The following is a 16,225-nucleotide window of genomic DNA, read 5'->3' as shown; positions in this document are numbered from 1 at the left end:
CTTAATCCTTGACGAAATAACGCATCATTTACCCTCCTCTCCTGTTTGAAAATCTCAAAGCATATGTTATTCTTTTGACACGTGTTGAAGATACCGAATAAATATTGTTATTCTTATAATGAAATCATTTTTATAACGATTTATACTATTACTCGATATAATTTATAATTTTTACTAGATACTTGATATAATTTGTAATTTGGTAGCATGATTTTGTTTTAACTTTTTTTTTTTTCTCATGCGTTAGTACGGTTTTTAAAATTGGCACATAGGATTGTTTGTTTTTTCTTTCTTTTTTTTTTCGAGAGAGAACGGATAATTTGGAAGGAGACAATTCTACAAAATTTGTCTAAATCGCGTAAATTTTTAAAGTTTAAACGAGCACGTACGCGGCTCGAGTAAAAAATTTCTTCGTAATTAATTTTTTTAATGGAAAAGTGAAACAATTTGTTTCTTTTTTTCTTTTTTTATATTTTCCATATCTAGCATTCTTCAAAAATGGTTTAAAATATATATTTTCTGATCGGTGTTCAGTTCTTTATCTTAGTTCATAGTTATCGTAATAATGAGCAAAAGAATCTAAATTTTTAATTGCATCGTGTTCATTAACATCATCAATTTTGTTAACACCTTACTTTTTTCTTTTTTTGTAATAACATTAATTGAAAATCTATCGAAATTTTTCTTAATTATCATTCATTTCCAAACCTCTATAACTTTAAACCGAATAAACAATAATATATCATAAATTTATATTTTAATTACTCTATGATACATCAGCTTTAAAAAAAGCTACAATTATCCAGATCCAATTAAAAAATGATTAAAGTTATGAATACGCAGAAACTTTTTATTCAAAATCCGATATAACGTATAGCATAATAATATATAACTTACCAGATATCGTGTATAAAAAAAAGCATTAACTAAAATTAAAGCATTAAATTAATCTTTAATTATATATTTTTACGAGCACATTTTGGATAGAGATTAAAAATGAAATAACATATCCACTTGTGTGTGTGTTAGAAAATGGAACAGATTTAATCTGTATTTTGTTAAGTTAAATAAATAAATAAATAAATAAAAATGAATAAATAAAAATTTTAAATGTTTATTCATCGTAGATATGAATTATTTTTCGTGTACATATCGTTTCGTATTCATTCGTTAAAATATATATATATCGTATAAATTTAATATATATCTTTATATAAGTATACATCTATTTATTATATATATATATAATAAATATATAGTGCATATATAAAAATATATTAAATATACGTATATATATACATATATATATACACACATATATATATATTTCTGTATGTATGATATGATATGATTTATTAAACCGACAGCCATACTTCGGTAAATTGCCGACCATCAAGTATATTTATATTAATCCACGACGCCCTACTTTTTCTCTTTTCTAGATCGCAGTAAAACTCGTCTCTCTTTTCTTTACAGCTTTATCCCACTTTCATCCAACTGGTGGTGGTGGTAGTGGTGGTGTTCCCTTTAGATTACCCTACTTTTCCTAAATTCGTATATATATATATATATAAATGATTTATCCTCGATAATAAACATGGTCAAATTTTCGACATCTGACACCATACTAGTAATCCCTATAGGATCCTTCCTCTTATTAATTTACATATACATAAATTGAAATAAATCACATGACACTCAGTTATCGATTGATTACAAACAATTTTTCGATTGTTGCTAAATATAATTTAGATTGCGAGAGATCCTTGCTTTTATTCATTTAAATATACATATTATAAATTTTCTCGAATAAATCCACGATAATCCAGTTATTATAAAAAATTTTTGAATTTTATTAGTAAATGTATTTTCAAATTTGTTCATTTAAATCATAAATATATCTTATATCAAATTTTATTTCTATCTCTTTCTTTCTTTCTTTCTTTGACCGACTTTTTTTTATTGTTTTTTTAGCTAAAAGATCGGTAGTTTAGGTTTGTGACCCTAGGCAATCATTCTCTCTTGGTGATTTCTATAACGAGTGATCGCACAATTTCACTGAATCTCAGCTACGTGTCCCTACTATTCATCGGTTGCGAACGATTTAACGAGCCGCACACGGCCCACAATCGATCCCTCCTCCTCCTCCTCTTTCCCCTCCCCCTTTTCCACCAGCTCTTCCTCTTCTGTTCGTCACACACGTCCTTATAATAGAACCCCCCGTTGTTGTATCCGATCTACCATCTCCCTTTTCGCGCCTTTTTATTTTTTATTTTTATCTTTTTCCTTCCTCTCTTGTCAACCCTATAATCCAATATCTTGTTATCTCTCTCTCTCTCTCTCTTTCTTTCCCATTCGTTTCTATTTCAAATTAATTCTACGAGAAAAAATCAAATCGGATCTTCGTTTAAACATTTTTACGGAATTATTGTACGTTACAATTATATTTATTAGTCTGTTTATATTATTAATAAATCTCGTATAGTATTTTTCGAGTGAAATATTTTAAGAAAAAAAAAAGAAAGAAAGAGACGATCAAATAAATTGATATTATTTGATACGAAATATATAATAATAAAACAAGCGCCAATTGATAAATACAACTCTTAACCGTTTATTCCATTTAAATAAATAAATAAATGTGATAAATATATAAATTCTAATTTTCCTTGAAATTGATTTTATTATTTATTTACTTATTTATTTATTTATTTATTTTTTACGAGCAATTAAATGCATTCGGCAACGATGACGATGATGACGATGATGATGACGGTTTTTAAAAGGAACGAGATGACGTTTACTGAAGAATAAGAACGACGAGACACAGAGGACATTATTTTTCTTTTTCTTTTTTGGTTGTTGTCCAAAGATCCTCCGTAAAGTTTTAGGGAAGAAAGCGGACGGTGATTATAAACAGCCACGTGGCCCTTGACGAAGGGAACCCCTAGGGCTCTAGCACGCGACCGTCGAAAGCCAAACCGAGAATACTATGACGAGAACAATTAATTTATTGTTCGTACCGAGTGACAATTGGTCTCGTATAGTTTAGAAAAACAGGATCACGTGGATTTATTCTGTACGAATGATCATAGACGAGTTTAGTATGGTAGTCCTAAGGAATAGAGAAACGACGCGAATTCTAATAATAATAATAATAAATAATAATAATAATAATAATAAAAAATTTCATAACAAAAAGAAAAGAAATTAAAAAAATGAAAAGAAAAAAATAAAAGAGAAAATCATTATCGTACGAAAAAAAAGAGAAAAAAAAAAGGAAAAATACGAAACAACGATTGATTGTTACATGAATTTATCTTCGAAAATAATTCTTGGTGACGGGTGTTTGTTAGAAAAAAAAACAAAAGAAAAACCAAACGAAAACCTTCTCTTTCTTTTTTAATTAATTAATTAAGAGAGCGAGAGAGGGTTGGGTAGGTGGGTGGGTGGGTTGGTTGGGGGGAATCGGTCGTAATGTTAAATAAATTGGTATAACGTTTGTTGTGTGGTTTTTTTTGTTTTTTTTTTTTTCTTTCTTTCTTTCTTTCTTTCTTTTTTCCTTTATTTCATTTCATTTTATTAGTTTTTTTTTATATTATTATTATTATTATTATCATTATTATTATTATTATTATTTTTATTACGAAGGGCATGTCTCTTTGGTCGGTTGGCAACAAGCACCGGTCAGTCTTCGGATCTATGTAAGAAATAACTATTTACATCTGATTTCTTTTTTTCTTTCTTTTTTTCTTTTTTTTTTTTTTTTCTTTTTTTTTTTTAGCAAATTCGACAAGTTTCGTTTTTCTCAGCGATCAATTAATAAATTCATTAGTTAATTTAATCAATTATTATATTATACATAGTTCTAAACGCCTATGTACACGTTTCTACGTAGAGAGATTTCTTGGGACCGATAATTTTTTTTTCTTTTTTTTTTTTTTTTTTCCTTTTTCTTTAACCTTTCGTATCTCTATTTACAACGATGATGATGACAATGATGATGATGGTGGTGATGATAATGATGATAATAATTATAATGAGAACGAGCAAAACGCGTTTTTCTTTTTTAAGAAGAAAACACACAAATACAATCGATCAATTAATCAATCAATCCACGTGTTGCTCGTTCTTGGATTTATCAATCCCTTTGTTTTAACTCGATATTCTTTTGTTTTTTTATTTGGTTTATATTATTCGTTTAATGTATCCATTCGAGAAAATACGTTTATTATACTGCTCACGTCCAGCGTGACTCCAAACATTTCATTGGTTTTATTTATTTTTTCTCATTTAATCTTCTTCTTCTTCATTCTTCATTCTTCATTCTTCATTGTTCTTGTTTGTTCCTATTTAGTTTTCCTTCTTTTTGTCTTCTACTAATTATTATTTATTTTTTTTTCTTTCATATTTTTAATCATTTTTTTCTTTTTCTAACCTTTTTCCTTTTTCTCAACGAAAAGAAAAGAAAAGAAAATCTTCGCAGTTAATCGAATAATTTCGCATTGATATTAATAATCAGAAGAAGAAGTGTTTAAATTAAATAAAAATAAAAATAATAATATAGAATCCAAAATCTCGAGAGGATACACACGCAATGTGTGGGTAGATATAATTATAATTATATAATAATATAATAATTTCAAATAATTATATCCACGCACATACAAACACACATACTCACACACACACACATGATCAGAGAGATGTATAATATAATTGAGAATAATTTCGAATACGATATTACAAATAATATCTATCATTCTTCATTCCTTTAATTCCTCTCATTCTATCTTCGTTCTTCTATTATTTTCTTTTTTTTTGTTTTTACTTTCTTACGAAAAGAAAATATTTCCAAAAAAAAAAAAGAAAGAAATTCATATTTAACAAATGAATATTATTTAACGAGACGAATGATGACAGAAATGAAAATTCGTCGAGACGCGATCGATCGTTGGTTATTATTTTTGATATGTCGATAAAATGACGATTTCTTTTTCCTCCTTTTTTTCTTTTTTTTTTTTTTTTGAAATAATTTACACAATTGTTAACAACCAGTCTTTCGAATTGACGCATATCGACGAAACCGATAATCTTATTAGTGATGTCTTTTATCGAAACTTTCGTTTCAATTACTATTATTAATATTATTATTATTATTATTATTATTAGTAATAGTATTATTATTATTATTATTATTACAATAATTAATATTATTATTGTTAAAATTATTACTATCATTATCATTATCATTATTATTATTATTATTATTATTACTCATAAGCACATAATTTTATTCCTTTTTTTAAATATTACTTCTTCTTTTTTTTCTTTTGTTTATTATTATTACTTGCTTTTTATTTTCTCTCTCTCTCTCTGTCTCATATTTTCTTTCATTATAATATGCATCTGACGAAAGGTATGACGGCCTAGATTTTAATCGAATAAAAATCATTCAAGTCATCCAAAAAAAAATCATTGAATTCGTAAGGATGTCAACGTCACGACGATTATAATAAACCTCCTCGTAATAGTTTGGTGTCAGTGAACGAATTGAGGATGGGTTTCGTAATAATGCTGATGCGTTACAAGAGGAGACGTGCTACCGTTAGACGTGACTATTTGATTATGGGGATGAGGATTAAGATCCTGCGTCCCATTTGGACTGTATTGTTGTGAGTCAACTATGACGCTGGTGTAACCAGCGGCTGTTGATTGTTCGATATGGTGATGACGATGTTGTTTTACATTGTTACTCGTAGAATTGTTAGTTGTATTTCTATGAGTTTGATATGGTGCATCGTGATGTTGTTGAAGACTCGTAGGAGTTGGTACACCGTTATAAACATCGTTGTTATCATAGCTACAGTCAGAATACATGATTACACTGCCACCTGTCTCCGTGATCCTAGACGAGGTCGAGTCTGCAAGTTGATGCTGTTGATGATGGTGATGATGGTGATGATGGTGATGATGGTGAGGATGAGGATGGGGAGGTGGTGGTGGTGGATGATAACCAGTTGGGATAGAATGTAAACCAATTGGACTAGGCAAATGATTATCGATTGTATCGGTGCTACCACAAGAACTCGACGACGTTGAATATGGCCTCCTCTGTTGGTTACTTTGTGGACTGTGTTGTTGCTGTTGTTGTTGTTGTTGTTGCTGTTGTTGTTGCTGTTGTTGTTGAATATTGGCCAAAGGTGAACCATGATGAAGAAGATGAGATTGTTCCTGTTGCGTCTGCGAACGTTTTGGATTATCTTGAGGACTAGTTTGATGCAGTATTTGGTGATGATGAGTTTCTTGCTGTTGTGATGGTTGTTGCTGTTGTTGTTGAGGTGGTGGTGGTGGTGGTTGTTGTTGTTGCTGCTGCTGTTGCTGTTGTTGTTGCTGTTGTTGCTGCTGTTGCTGCTGTTGTTGCTGTTGTTGCGATGGCGGTGGTGGTGGTTGCTGTTGTTGTGGCGGTGGGGGAGGTACCGTAGCAAGTGGATCGTGATTTATATCTGACAACAAAAAAAAGAAGAAAAAGAAAAACGTATGAATTATTAATCATTTTATTCATATATGTATATACACGAATATATCATTTTACCTCCGTATAGATGAAAAACTTCGGAATTGTAGTAAGTACCATCTTCGAGTAATGGTCCGTTAACCGGATAAGAAGACGAAAGAAAATGCGTGTAATTAGAACAGGTAATAAATTCTGTACCGGAATAACTAGAACTATCGGTATATTCCGTATCCGGTGATTCCTTGACTCTTCCACGAAAAGATGGCGAGCTTGGTATTTGGTTTTCCAATTTGTTGGTATTAGCGCTGGTCGTTGGTGTCGACAGGGCCGTACCAGATGGATTATTTGGACCCGTGAAACAAGGTCCTTCGACGCAATTCAACACCAGTCCTATGTTTTCGATCTCGGTTAAAACATAATTCACCGATACGATGCAATGTGGTCTAGAACTTCTGGTATTGTTAACGATCGTTGCATATGACTGCATCCAAACCCATCCGCCTAATTTCGTCAGAAATCTGTAGTACTTCGTTGTAACTTGACCCTTTATTAATACTGTAAGAGAACAGAAAACAAAAACAGAAAAAAAAATAGAAGTAAAATATTATTTCAAATATTCCTATAAAATATAATACATATATATATGATGAAACGATTGTAATAATAATAATAATCTTTAAATATAACTAAAACTCATTACGGGGGATAAAGACAAAGCAACCGAAAGGAAAACGTTTTTTCGTGAGAATTGTAGAGAGATTTTTTTCTCTAGCAGACAAGTAGGCATCGGTGTTGGTGGCATTATGTCAGACTACCTCCTCTTGCCTACACCCCCCCTCCATTCAACCCCTCACTCATTCTCTTTCTCTTTCTCTTTCTCTTGTTCGTGAAACTGCGAGTCTGTTCAAACAGTGATAGCAGTAACCACCACCTCATCCGCTTGTGCTGCTACCCTCCGCCGACCCTTTTCCTTTCTCACTCACTCACTCACTCACTCACTCACTCACTCACTCACTCACTCTCTCGTTTCTCCGAGTACCTTTAGTATCACAGCTACTACTACTACTACTATTACTACTACTACTACTATTACTACTACTATTATTATTCTTCGTTCGATCGATAATATACATATGCCTACACGTAAGGTACACGAGATTCACATATAATACTTGTTCCTACGTGTCCTATAAAAATCGTTTAACCGTGTGGAAATACGTAAGAGTTGGGTACACAGTTAACTTCGGTGGCTCGTTTAACTTGAGAAAAAAAAAAAGAAAAGAAAAGAAAAGAAAAAGAAAAAGAAAGAACGAAAGAGAAAGAGAATAGATCAAAGCTATGTTCTTATATTCATCAAGTGGGTAGTGTCGAGAAAACCTCGATGAGGTTAACCCCCTTCCCTTTTTATTTTACAGAAGAGGTTTGGGGTAAGAAGTTTAAAGGTAAGAAAATTAAGAAGAACGTGTTATCAAAAGAGAAAAGAAAGAGAGAAGAATGGAACATACACGTACACACGTATAAGAAAAATAAAAATGAAGTTCTTTTGTACTCACAGACTCGATGTGCTTGTCTCAGATTAAAAGCATCGCTACCATGGACGTAATGGTAAAGGGTCTTCTCCATGAGATCTTGCGGTGTGTAGCCTGTTAAATTTGTTGCGCTGTAATAAAGATATACGACTATGTTTATATATATGTATATATATATATGTGTGTGCGTGTATGTGTGTGTTTGTGTGTGTATGTGTCTATATATATATATATATTCTTATCAAGTTTGTCTATTTATGAGAGAGAGAGAGAGAGAGAAAAGGGGTGGTGGGCGAGGGGGAAGGGGAAGGGGAAGGGGGAAAAAAAGGAACACCTGAATCCACGAATGTTTTTCCTAGCGGTGCACTACTTTTTTTTTTCCCTTTTTTTTCCTATTTTTTTTTCCTCCTCTCGTCGTTGTGTTATCGAGTAAACAAAGAAAATAAATCGTATAAAATTTCATTGCGATATACACCGTGGAGTCTATGGTTTCTACTTTGTCACGTGTGTTCGTTCCCAGTAGTTATGCGTAGAGAAGGAAGAGGAGACACGTAAATATGTATGCATGTATATATGGATATGGATATGGATATGGGATGGATAGTTCGTTCGTACGAAGTGTTACAAGTTTGTTTTTCTTTGCTACCGTTAAGAGATAAGTTAAAAACATCTCATTGAATATATCAACCGAGGGAATATTATATTTTGACATTTGACAAATCAATTTATTGCATGGAAATAAATTGAGTGTTCGATTAAATCAAACGAGTATATATATATATATATAGTATATATTTTTTACAAATTGAAATAATTTTGATTTCAGTTTGTTCTTTTTTTAATTATAAATATTAAGTATAGTTAATTGCAAATACAAAAAAAAAGAAAAAAAGAAAGCAAACATTATTTTCAAAAGTAAGGACAAATTTAATTGATTTCATATAGGTATATTATTTTTTTTATTTTATCATAGGTATACAATATATTCTCATATGAAACACAAAGAATAATAGTTTTATTTGTAAGATTTAATCTGGACCCACTTCTCTCTCTCTCTCTCTCTCTCTCTGTATATATGGCATGCCAAGAAATAAAATAAGTGTCGCGTATCTCTACGCGTAAACCTCGGACGTTGGATATTTATTTTGCGTCGATAAAAAAGAACGAGAGAAAGAATTAAAAGAAAGAAAGAAAGGTCCTTGACTCTGAAGTAACACGAAACTAATTTTAATGGCTGGCACCGAGAGGAGAGAGAGAGAAAAGGAGGACCTTGGTTCTCCCCTTTTTTTTTTCTTTTTTTATTTTATTTTCGTTTCTCTCAGTCCAAACACTAAGCTATTGAGGTAATCCAATACCAAACTGTAATTACATTGGAAATAAACAGTCTAATGGTAACTGTTTCTCTTTCCCTACGAAAATCCGAATGAATTTATAACTATCAAACAAAAATGAATTTCTTTTCTCCCCTTTCCCTCTGCTTCCCCTGCCAACCAATCAAAATAATTTATATATCTTAAATAGAAATAGATATTATTGTTTATTCGTTGTAATAATATTAGGGTGTGATCAAATGTTAATTAAAATATTTCACTCGCGTATGAAGTAATTTTATTGATTATCAAAAAATAATAAATAAGAAAAATAAAAATAGAAAAAGAAATTGCATGATCTAAAAATGAATAAAATAAACGTGGGATGAAATTTCGGTTGATCTGTTAAATAAAATCAATTTGTACTTACTTCGAATCGATAAATAACATCTTTAGATCCAACGACGCCCTGAACATGAACATATTGTTGTAAAGTTTGATTTCAGTAATGGCCGACGTCGGGAAGGAATGGCCGACGGCAAGAAGACAGATATTTCTGATACATCTACTAGTAGTACCATCTTCGTATTCCGAACCGGTTGAACTTTCAATGATACACTTGAGATAACCCGAACAGTGTATTACCTGAAAAATAAAAAACAAAACAAAGAACAAAACAAAACAAAGAAAGATTTTGTTCTGGTTGATCAAACGTACGAAAACGTATGACTATGATGACAATGATTATCATGATGATAATAATAATAATAATAATGATGATGATGATGATGATGATGATCGTGTATGCAAGTTACCCTCTTGAATATAGCATACTAATTAAAAGGTAAGCCAATTGCATATGTAAATCCTGTATAATAATAATAATAATAATCATCATCATCATCATCAAGTATTATTACGTACTATTTGACGAGCATACGAGTGAAACGAAATTAATGGGACGGAGGTAGTAGAGATGGATGATATTAATTCAAAAAAATCGTTGATGATACTGTGCCAGGAGAGTACCACGAGGAGGATCATCTTTCAATGGTCGAGAATTGATGAAGTACCAACGTAGGGAAAGTGCAGATTTTCGCGTTGAACAATATCCTCCTCTTCTCCCTCTCCTCTTGGCAAATTACCAATTCCTCCTACTAATTGAATGCTCGATGAAGATGAGTTAAAAAAAAAAAAGAGAAAAAGCAAGAAAAAAGAAGAAAAAAGAAACTGGAAAAAAGTAAAAAGGAAAAATAATTTTGTCGAGCGTCAAACTCGGCTGTTGGTTGGTTTCCTCGTGTCTCGAGTAGGTGGTGTACATCACCCTGATACACATGCCGACGCAATTTGTGATGCAAATAGGGCTCGTTCATCACTCTGAATTTTTCCCTATATGTATATCCGACGGGTGTTGCATATGATTCCTTCCTATATGCTATGCAATTTTGGTGCATAGGACGAGCATGTACGAGCATGCTGCTAAGGACTTCTCTTCTTCCTCTATTACTGAGGGGGACTACGAGTTAATGGAGAATGAAGAGGAGAAAAACAGAGAGAAAGAGAGAGAGAGAGTGAGTGAGTGAGTAGAGTGAGTGAGATAGAAAACAATCGAGTTTTGAGAAGGGTGAACGAACAAGTTCAATTTCGTTCAGAAAATCACATCCCTATAAAGATCTTGAAACGATACTCATTACGACAATGGCTTATACTACTCTCTGCCGAGGTGTCGGCAATCTTCAAACTCATTTGCAATTTACTAACTAAGAGAAATCATTAATTGAGTCTTGTTTAATTGACAAAAGATTGTATATCAAATTTGTTTAATTTTTCTAATTAATTGTAGTAGAAGTACTTTTTTCTTTCGCGAAATCGGGACAGATGATTGTCTTTTAAAAGTAAAAATAGAAACAAATAATATGGGGAAATTTTGTATGGCATAATAAGCTTTATAACTTCATGTTTTATTATTTTTTTAAAAGTATGGAGTAAGTGATGTATTCGTCAGATGCAATAGCATTTTGTTTGATTATCTTTTTACTTTTAGTTTGATTTAATAAAGAGCAGTAACCTATCCCAGTTACGAAAATCAGTTTGTATAATATTTCTTTATAAGACTTATCAAGATAATTATTTATTAAGAATTGAAGCTATCGAATTGAATTGAATTGTATTAATTAAAATGAGATAGTTTGAAGAAATCCTAATAAGTGTTGGTAATTAAAATATGAATGACAATTTATTCATTGAAAAATATTTATCAGGGTAATCATTTATTAAAAATTGAAGCAATCGAATTGAATTGTATTAATTAAAATGATAGTTGGTTTGAATAAATCTTAGATAAGTGTTGGCCACGCAAATAGAATGCTTACCATTCTTGTACATAATGGGTTAGAAGCCAACTACCGGTTCTTTGTATGTCTCTAAGTGCCATAGAAAAAGCTACCCTCGTTTCCTGGCCCCTTCGAAGCCCGTCCTACAGCTTACAGGGGTCGCATTCATGACTTACCAAAGTCACAATGTTCTTTCTCTCTTTCTCTTTCACTTCGATATATGACTTTCTTGTATGAGAGAGAAAGAGAGAGGGGAGTGAGGGAGAGAGGGAGGGAGGAAGGGAGAAGTGTCACGGTCACCATGATCGTTTAAGCACGAGAACGATCTATTTGGTAAACATTTTCTTGTTCGAGGACTTAACTGATTCCTTTTTCGTCTCGTGCAACCAACAACCTTCCCTCCTCCAACTTTGATCATAGTTATTGTCATTGGAAACATATGTCATTGGAATCTTCGCGTTTCGATTATTGCTATACCTATTGAAACTTTTGGGGAGAATTAGTTGTTTCATCGTATTAACACGATTTATTACTGCTAAGTTATTTGATAAACGGAGAATACTTCGATCATATTATACGAATACTTCGAATCTTTCGAATAAATCTATCGGTGATCATTTTTGTCAATTAACAAACAAACTCCTTTTAAATATATATATTTTTGTTAATTGATAATTCGTAAAAGAGGTAATATAAAGTGTAATAATATTTCAATATAATATTTTCATTGTTGGAAATAATATTTAAATGTTTATATGGTCAATAAAAAAAAATTGGAGAGAAGTAAAGATATGGATGATCCATTTTTAGGTATAGCAATTAATCACTTTGAGCTATCAGTTATGTCGCGCATTGTAAATCGGCATCAATCAATTTCAGATTATTGTAATACTTTTATTATTATAGTTTGGGAGAAATACGTTTGGCATCTGTCATTTCGAATTTATGATAAATCTACCTGTTAAGAGTATTCATTGCTTTTTTTTTTTTCAAATCGTACGTGACTAGGACAATAACGTTTACAACTCAGTTCCGACCAGTTTCGTATCTCTTACACGGTGTATTTTTCAATTTTTTATATAGATTTTACGATTTCCTTTGAACCATGTTATGCTAATAACTCTGTTATGTTAAAAATCATTCGACTATCTTTTGTTTGTTTTAATGTTATACTAATTTTTTTGAGAAATACTAATTGTAAATAACTTATCAACTTGCGCGCGTCAAATGTCCTTCTTCTTCGTATTATCAACGATTAATGAAATAAATATGATGCTTTTATTACAAATTTCGTAAGATCGGTCAAAGAGGAAAGAAATAAAATATGTCAAATTAAAAAGTATACAAATATTTTGTTGATTGGTTCGTACCTTGTATCCTTCGGTAACAAGACCTGCGCTTCTCTTCGCTAAGATGCACTTCATCCTTAAAAAGAAAATACGTTCTAGGTCGATTTCACCGCGCGAGTTTGGCGCTGGAAACATAAAATCAGTAAAATCGGCCGGATTTTGTGGTAGGTTCAATACCGAAAACATCTCTTCGTGATCGCTCTGACAAATATATTCGTATATATTGTTGCCCGTTAATTCAACCTGAAAACAAAACAAAAAATCAATGACAAATTGACAACGCGTTAATTGCATTTTTTTTCTAAAAATATAAATAATAGAATTTATCATCAATTATTATATTCCTTTTGCAGAATATAATCATTATACACATATTTGCTTGTTAAGTATTTTAAAGTAATATGCTATTCATGAAATACGTAAATATATATTTAGAAAAAGAAAGAAAAAGAAACATTAAAAATTAGATAAAATAATTGTTATTTATATTAGCGCGTTGTTTGTTTCAATAATTATTTATATCCGATAAAAAAAATCAAACTTTTAATCAAATAATATAGTTAACTTCGTTCTTACATCAATCCGGTATGGTCTAGTGGCTAGGATACCTGGCTTTCACCCAGGAGGCTCGGGTTCGATTCCCGGTACCGGAATTAATTTTTTTTAACGTTTCTTTTCTTTTCGATTAATTTTTTGTTTAGACTTTTCTCGTTAAGTATCATATATTAACTTTATTTAAATTTTAACTTTCTTTTACAATGATTTATTACATAGATCTCAATTTTTATACAATTTATTATTATATCATACGAATATTTACGAACTATTTTAATGTTAATAATATTGAAAGTAAAGAGAAAAAAAGAAAAAAATCAAATAATAATAATAAGTGTAGTAAAAAAGTATTTTTATATATGTAACTTTACCGTATTGCCCTGTCATTAAAAAAAATATTTAGAAAATCATAGGAAATGATTAGTACAAATCTAACCTGAGACATTCCTAGATGAACGCTGGCCGTTTCGCTAACGTAAACAATTTTTCCGTCAGGTGTCACGACGAATACAAAACCGTCGAGAGTCTAAAACAAACAAAAAAGCAAAGAAATATGAATTTGTATAGACAAAATTTGTAATAAAGTATATATACATCGATAATATCTCATGTTAGATACTTACTTTCAAGAAAAGTGAGCCTAATTCTTTAATACCAGCTTCCAAAGGACTACTAGGAGGTGGTCTAGTACCCCAATCATCTCCCAAACCTAAAAAATAAATTAAAATATTTATTTTGTCGCTATTTTTTCTTTTTCAGAACAGCCGTAACCTCCTATATGATTTTGCATGAATTATATCAATATTATTCGAAGAATTTAGGGTATATTTTTGTATTTAAAACTTACTTCGTATTCTTAACTTTCTTTCTTTTTTTAAAGCAGTGTTTCTCAACTAAATCACTTTGATGATCGAATATAATTTATTTGCGTTAACATTTCGTTGCAAAAGTTATCTTATACCATAAATCAATTATTTTTTTATTGAATATGAAAATTATATATTTTTTTTAATACTAAACTTACCGACATTTCATGTATACCTATTCCTACCATGAGAAATCAAATGCATATATTTGGATAATGAATAAATATACCTTATTTTATTTTTAGAAACGAATAATGTATATTTTATACGTTTTCACTGATTTTGTACAAATTATCATATCATTACAAGTTACAGGATGCTTTCATTTGACCGGTCATGGGAAATAAAAATATATTGTACTATCCATTAAAAATTGAATTCAATAAAATAACGAACATAATCTATAATTCATAGGTTGAGAAACGCTGATCTAGATCTTGGACATAAGAAATATATTTGAGAATGATAAGGGATCTTTTTTCTTACGACATCACGAAAAATTCAATTTCTGTTATGCGTTAAGCATCAAATCGAAACAATTTTTCCTATTCTTTTTCTATGTAGTCCACAAAGAAAAAAGAAAAAACGACGACCACACCACAACCACCGAGTATGATAATATTCGATCAAGGTGAGAAAATGGGAACGATCTGAAAGTGTCTCGTCGTATATATACGAAGGGTGGTATACTGTGTCGTTTTATCTTTTTTCTTTTTTTTTTTTGGTCGAAGAATAAAGCAAGCGTCCGTATTGTAGAGAGGGATGCAGCCACTTGAAATTCAATTCGCCGATGACAAGGAAGGAAGGAAAGATAGGATGAAGGAAAGATGGAAAGAATTTAACGTATAGTATAGTAGTGGGTTGTGGGTTGTATGATGTAATGTATGTGTGTGTGTGTGTGTTAGTGTAAAAAAAAAGAAGAAAAAAAGAGTCGGTGTAGAGACCATTGTAACGTTATAACAGCCCCCATACTTTGCTTACAAAGCAGTAGGGGCTAACAATGCATTAAGTGCGCAATCACATCCATCTCATCCGATATTATTTGCCCTTTACGTTGGTAGCTGTCCGGTAGGTGAATTAATAAAGAAAAGAAAAAAGAGGAAAAAAGAATAGGTACAGAAGAGAGACTTCCCTTTCGCAAAAAAGTAAAGTAAGTCTTATTTTTTTATAATATTAGGATGAAGCACAAGTTCGCGCGTTAATTGTGCTGAAATTTTACTTTGAAACTGCACGATGGATTGATTTTGTAAAATTTACTTTGGAAATGTTCATTTGAAAACGTACGAACTTTAGGTTCAGCCTGATAGTATAAACATTAAATTTCGTCAGCTTATTTTTCGTCTCTTCTTCTTCTTGCTTTTTTGGGTTTTTGATCGAAAAGATCGATGAATAAAAAAACAATTTTAAATATGATACTTACCATGAGGAAAGAGGGCTCTCATTTTGAGATTGCTAGTAGTTAACCTGATGATACTAGCTTTGTCCAATTGCGATGTAATCGTTGACGGCAGGGGTAAAAGTTTTCCAAGCTCGAGATATTCTTTATTTTCTTTTTCGCGGCGCCATCGGGCCGCTGTCTTACTTTTTTCCTTCATCACGAGTTCCGGTACTTCGTTCGTTAAATTATTGTTGTTGTTGCTGCTGCTGCTGCTGCTAGTGCTGGTGCTGGGGCTGGTGCTGCTGTTGTTGTTGTTGTTGTTGTTGCTGTTGTTGTTGCTGCTGTTGTTGTTGCTGCTGTTGTTGTTGCTGCTGCTGCTGCTGCAACT

At 31.4% G+C, this 16,225-nt stretch overlaps 1 protein-coding gene and 1 non-coding gene across 2 annotated transcripts; one reads left to right on the top strand and one right to left on the bottom strand.

Moving 5' to 3' along the window:
- Window positions 1–5,363: 5,363 nt before the first annotated feature.
- LOC122513775 (single-minded homolog 2) lies at window positions 5,364–16,148 on the bottom strand. The gene is made up of 9 exons (XM_043630251.1): window positions 15,880–16,148; window positions 14,217–14,302; window positions 14,030–14,119; window positions 13,060–13,281; window positions 9,787–10,001; window positions 8,071–8,177; window positions 6,596–7,072; window positions 6,481–6,506; window positions 5,364–6,327 (listed from the first exon to the last, which is right to left on the bottom strand). The coding sequence occupies exons 1-9, from the start codon at window positions 16,052–16,054 to the stop codon at window positions 5,542–5,544; spliced, it is 2,184 nt and encodes a 727-aa protein (XP_043486186.1). The 5' UTR covers window positions 16,055–16,148; the 3' UTR covers window positions 5,364–5,541.
- Window positions 13,620–13,691, top strand: Trnae-uuc. Its single transcript has one exon. It is a non-coding gene; the product is annotated as a tRNA-Glu (tRNA).
- Window positions 16,149–16,225: the final 77 nt, after the last annotated feature.

Source organism: Polistes fuscatus, unplaced genomic scaffold (genome assembly GCF_010416935.1).
Source record: "Polistes fuscatus isolate 324 unplaced genomic scaffold, CU_Pfus_HIC Scaffold13, whole genome shotgun sequence".
Classification (NCBI taxonomy): Eukaryota; Metazoa; Arthropoda; class Insecta; order Hymenoptera; family Vespidae; genus Polistes; species Polistes fuscatus.
Note: the sequence above shows the minus strand (reverse complement) of the source record. Positions and strands in the feature narration are given on the sequence as shown.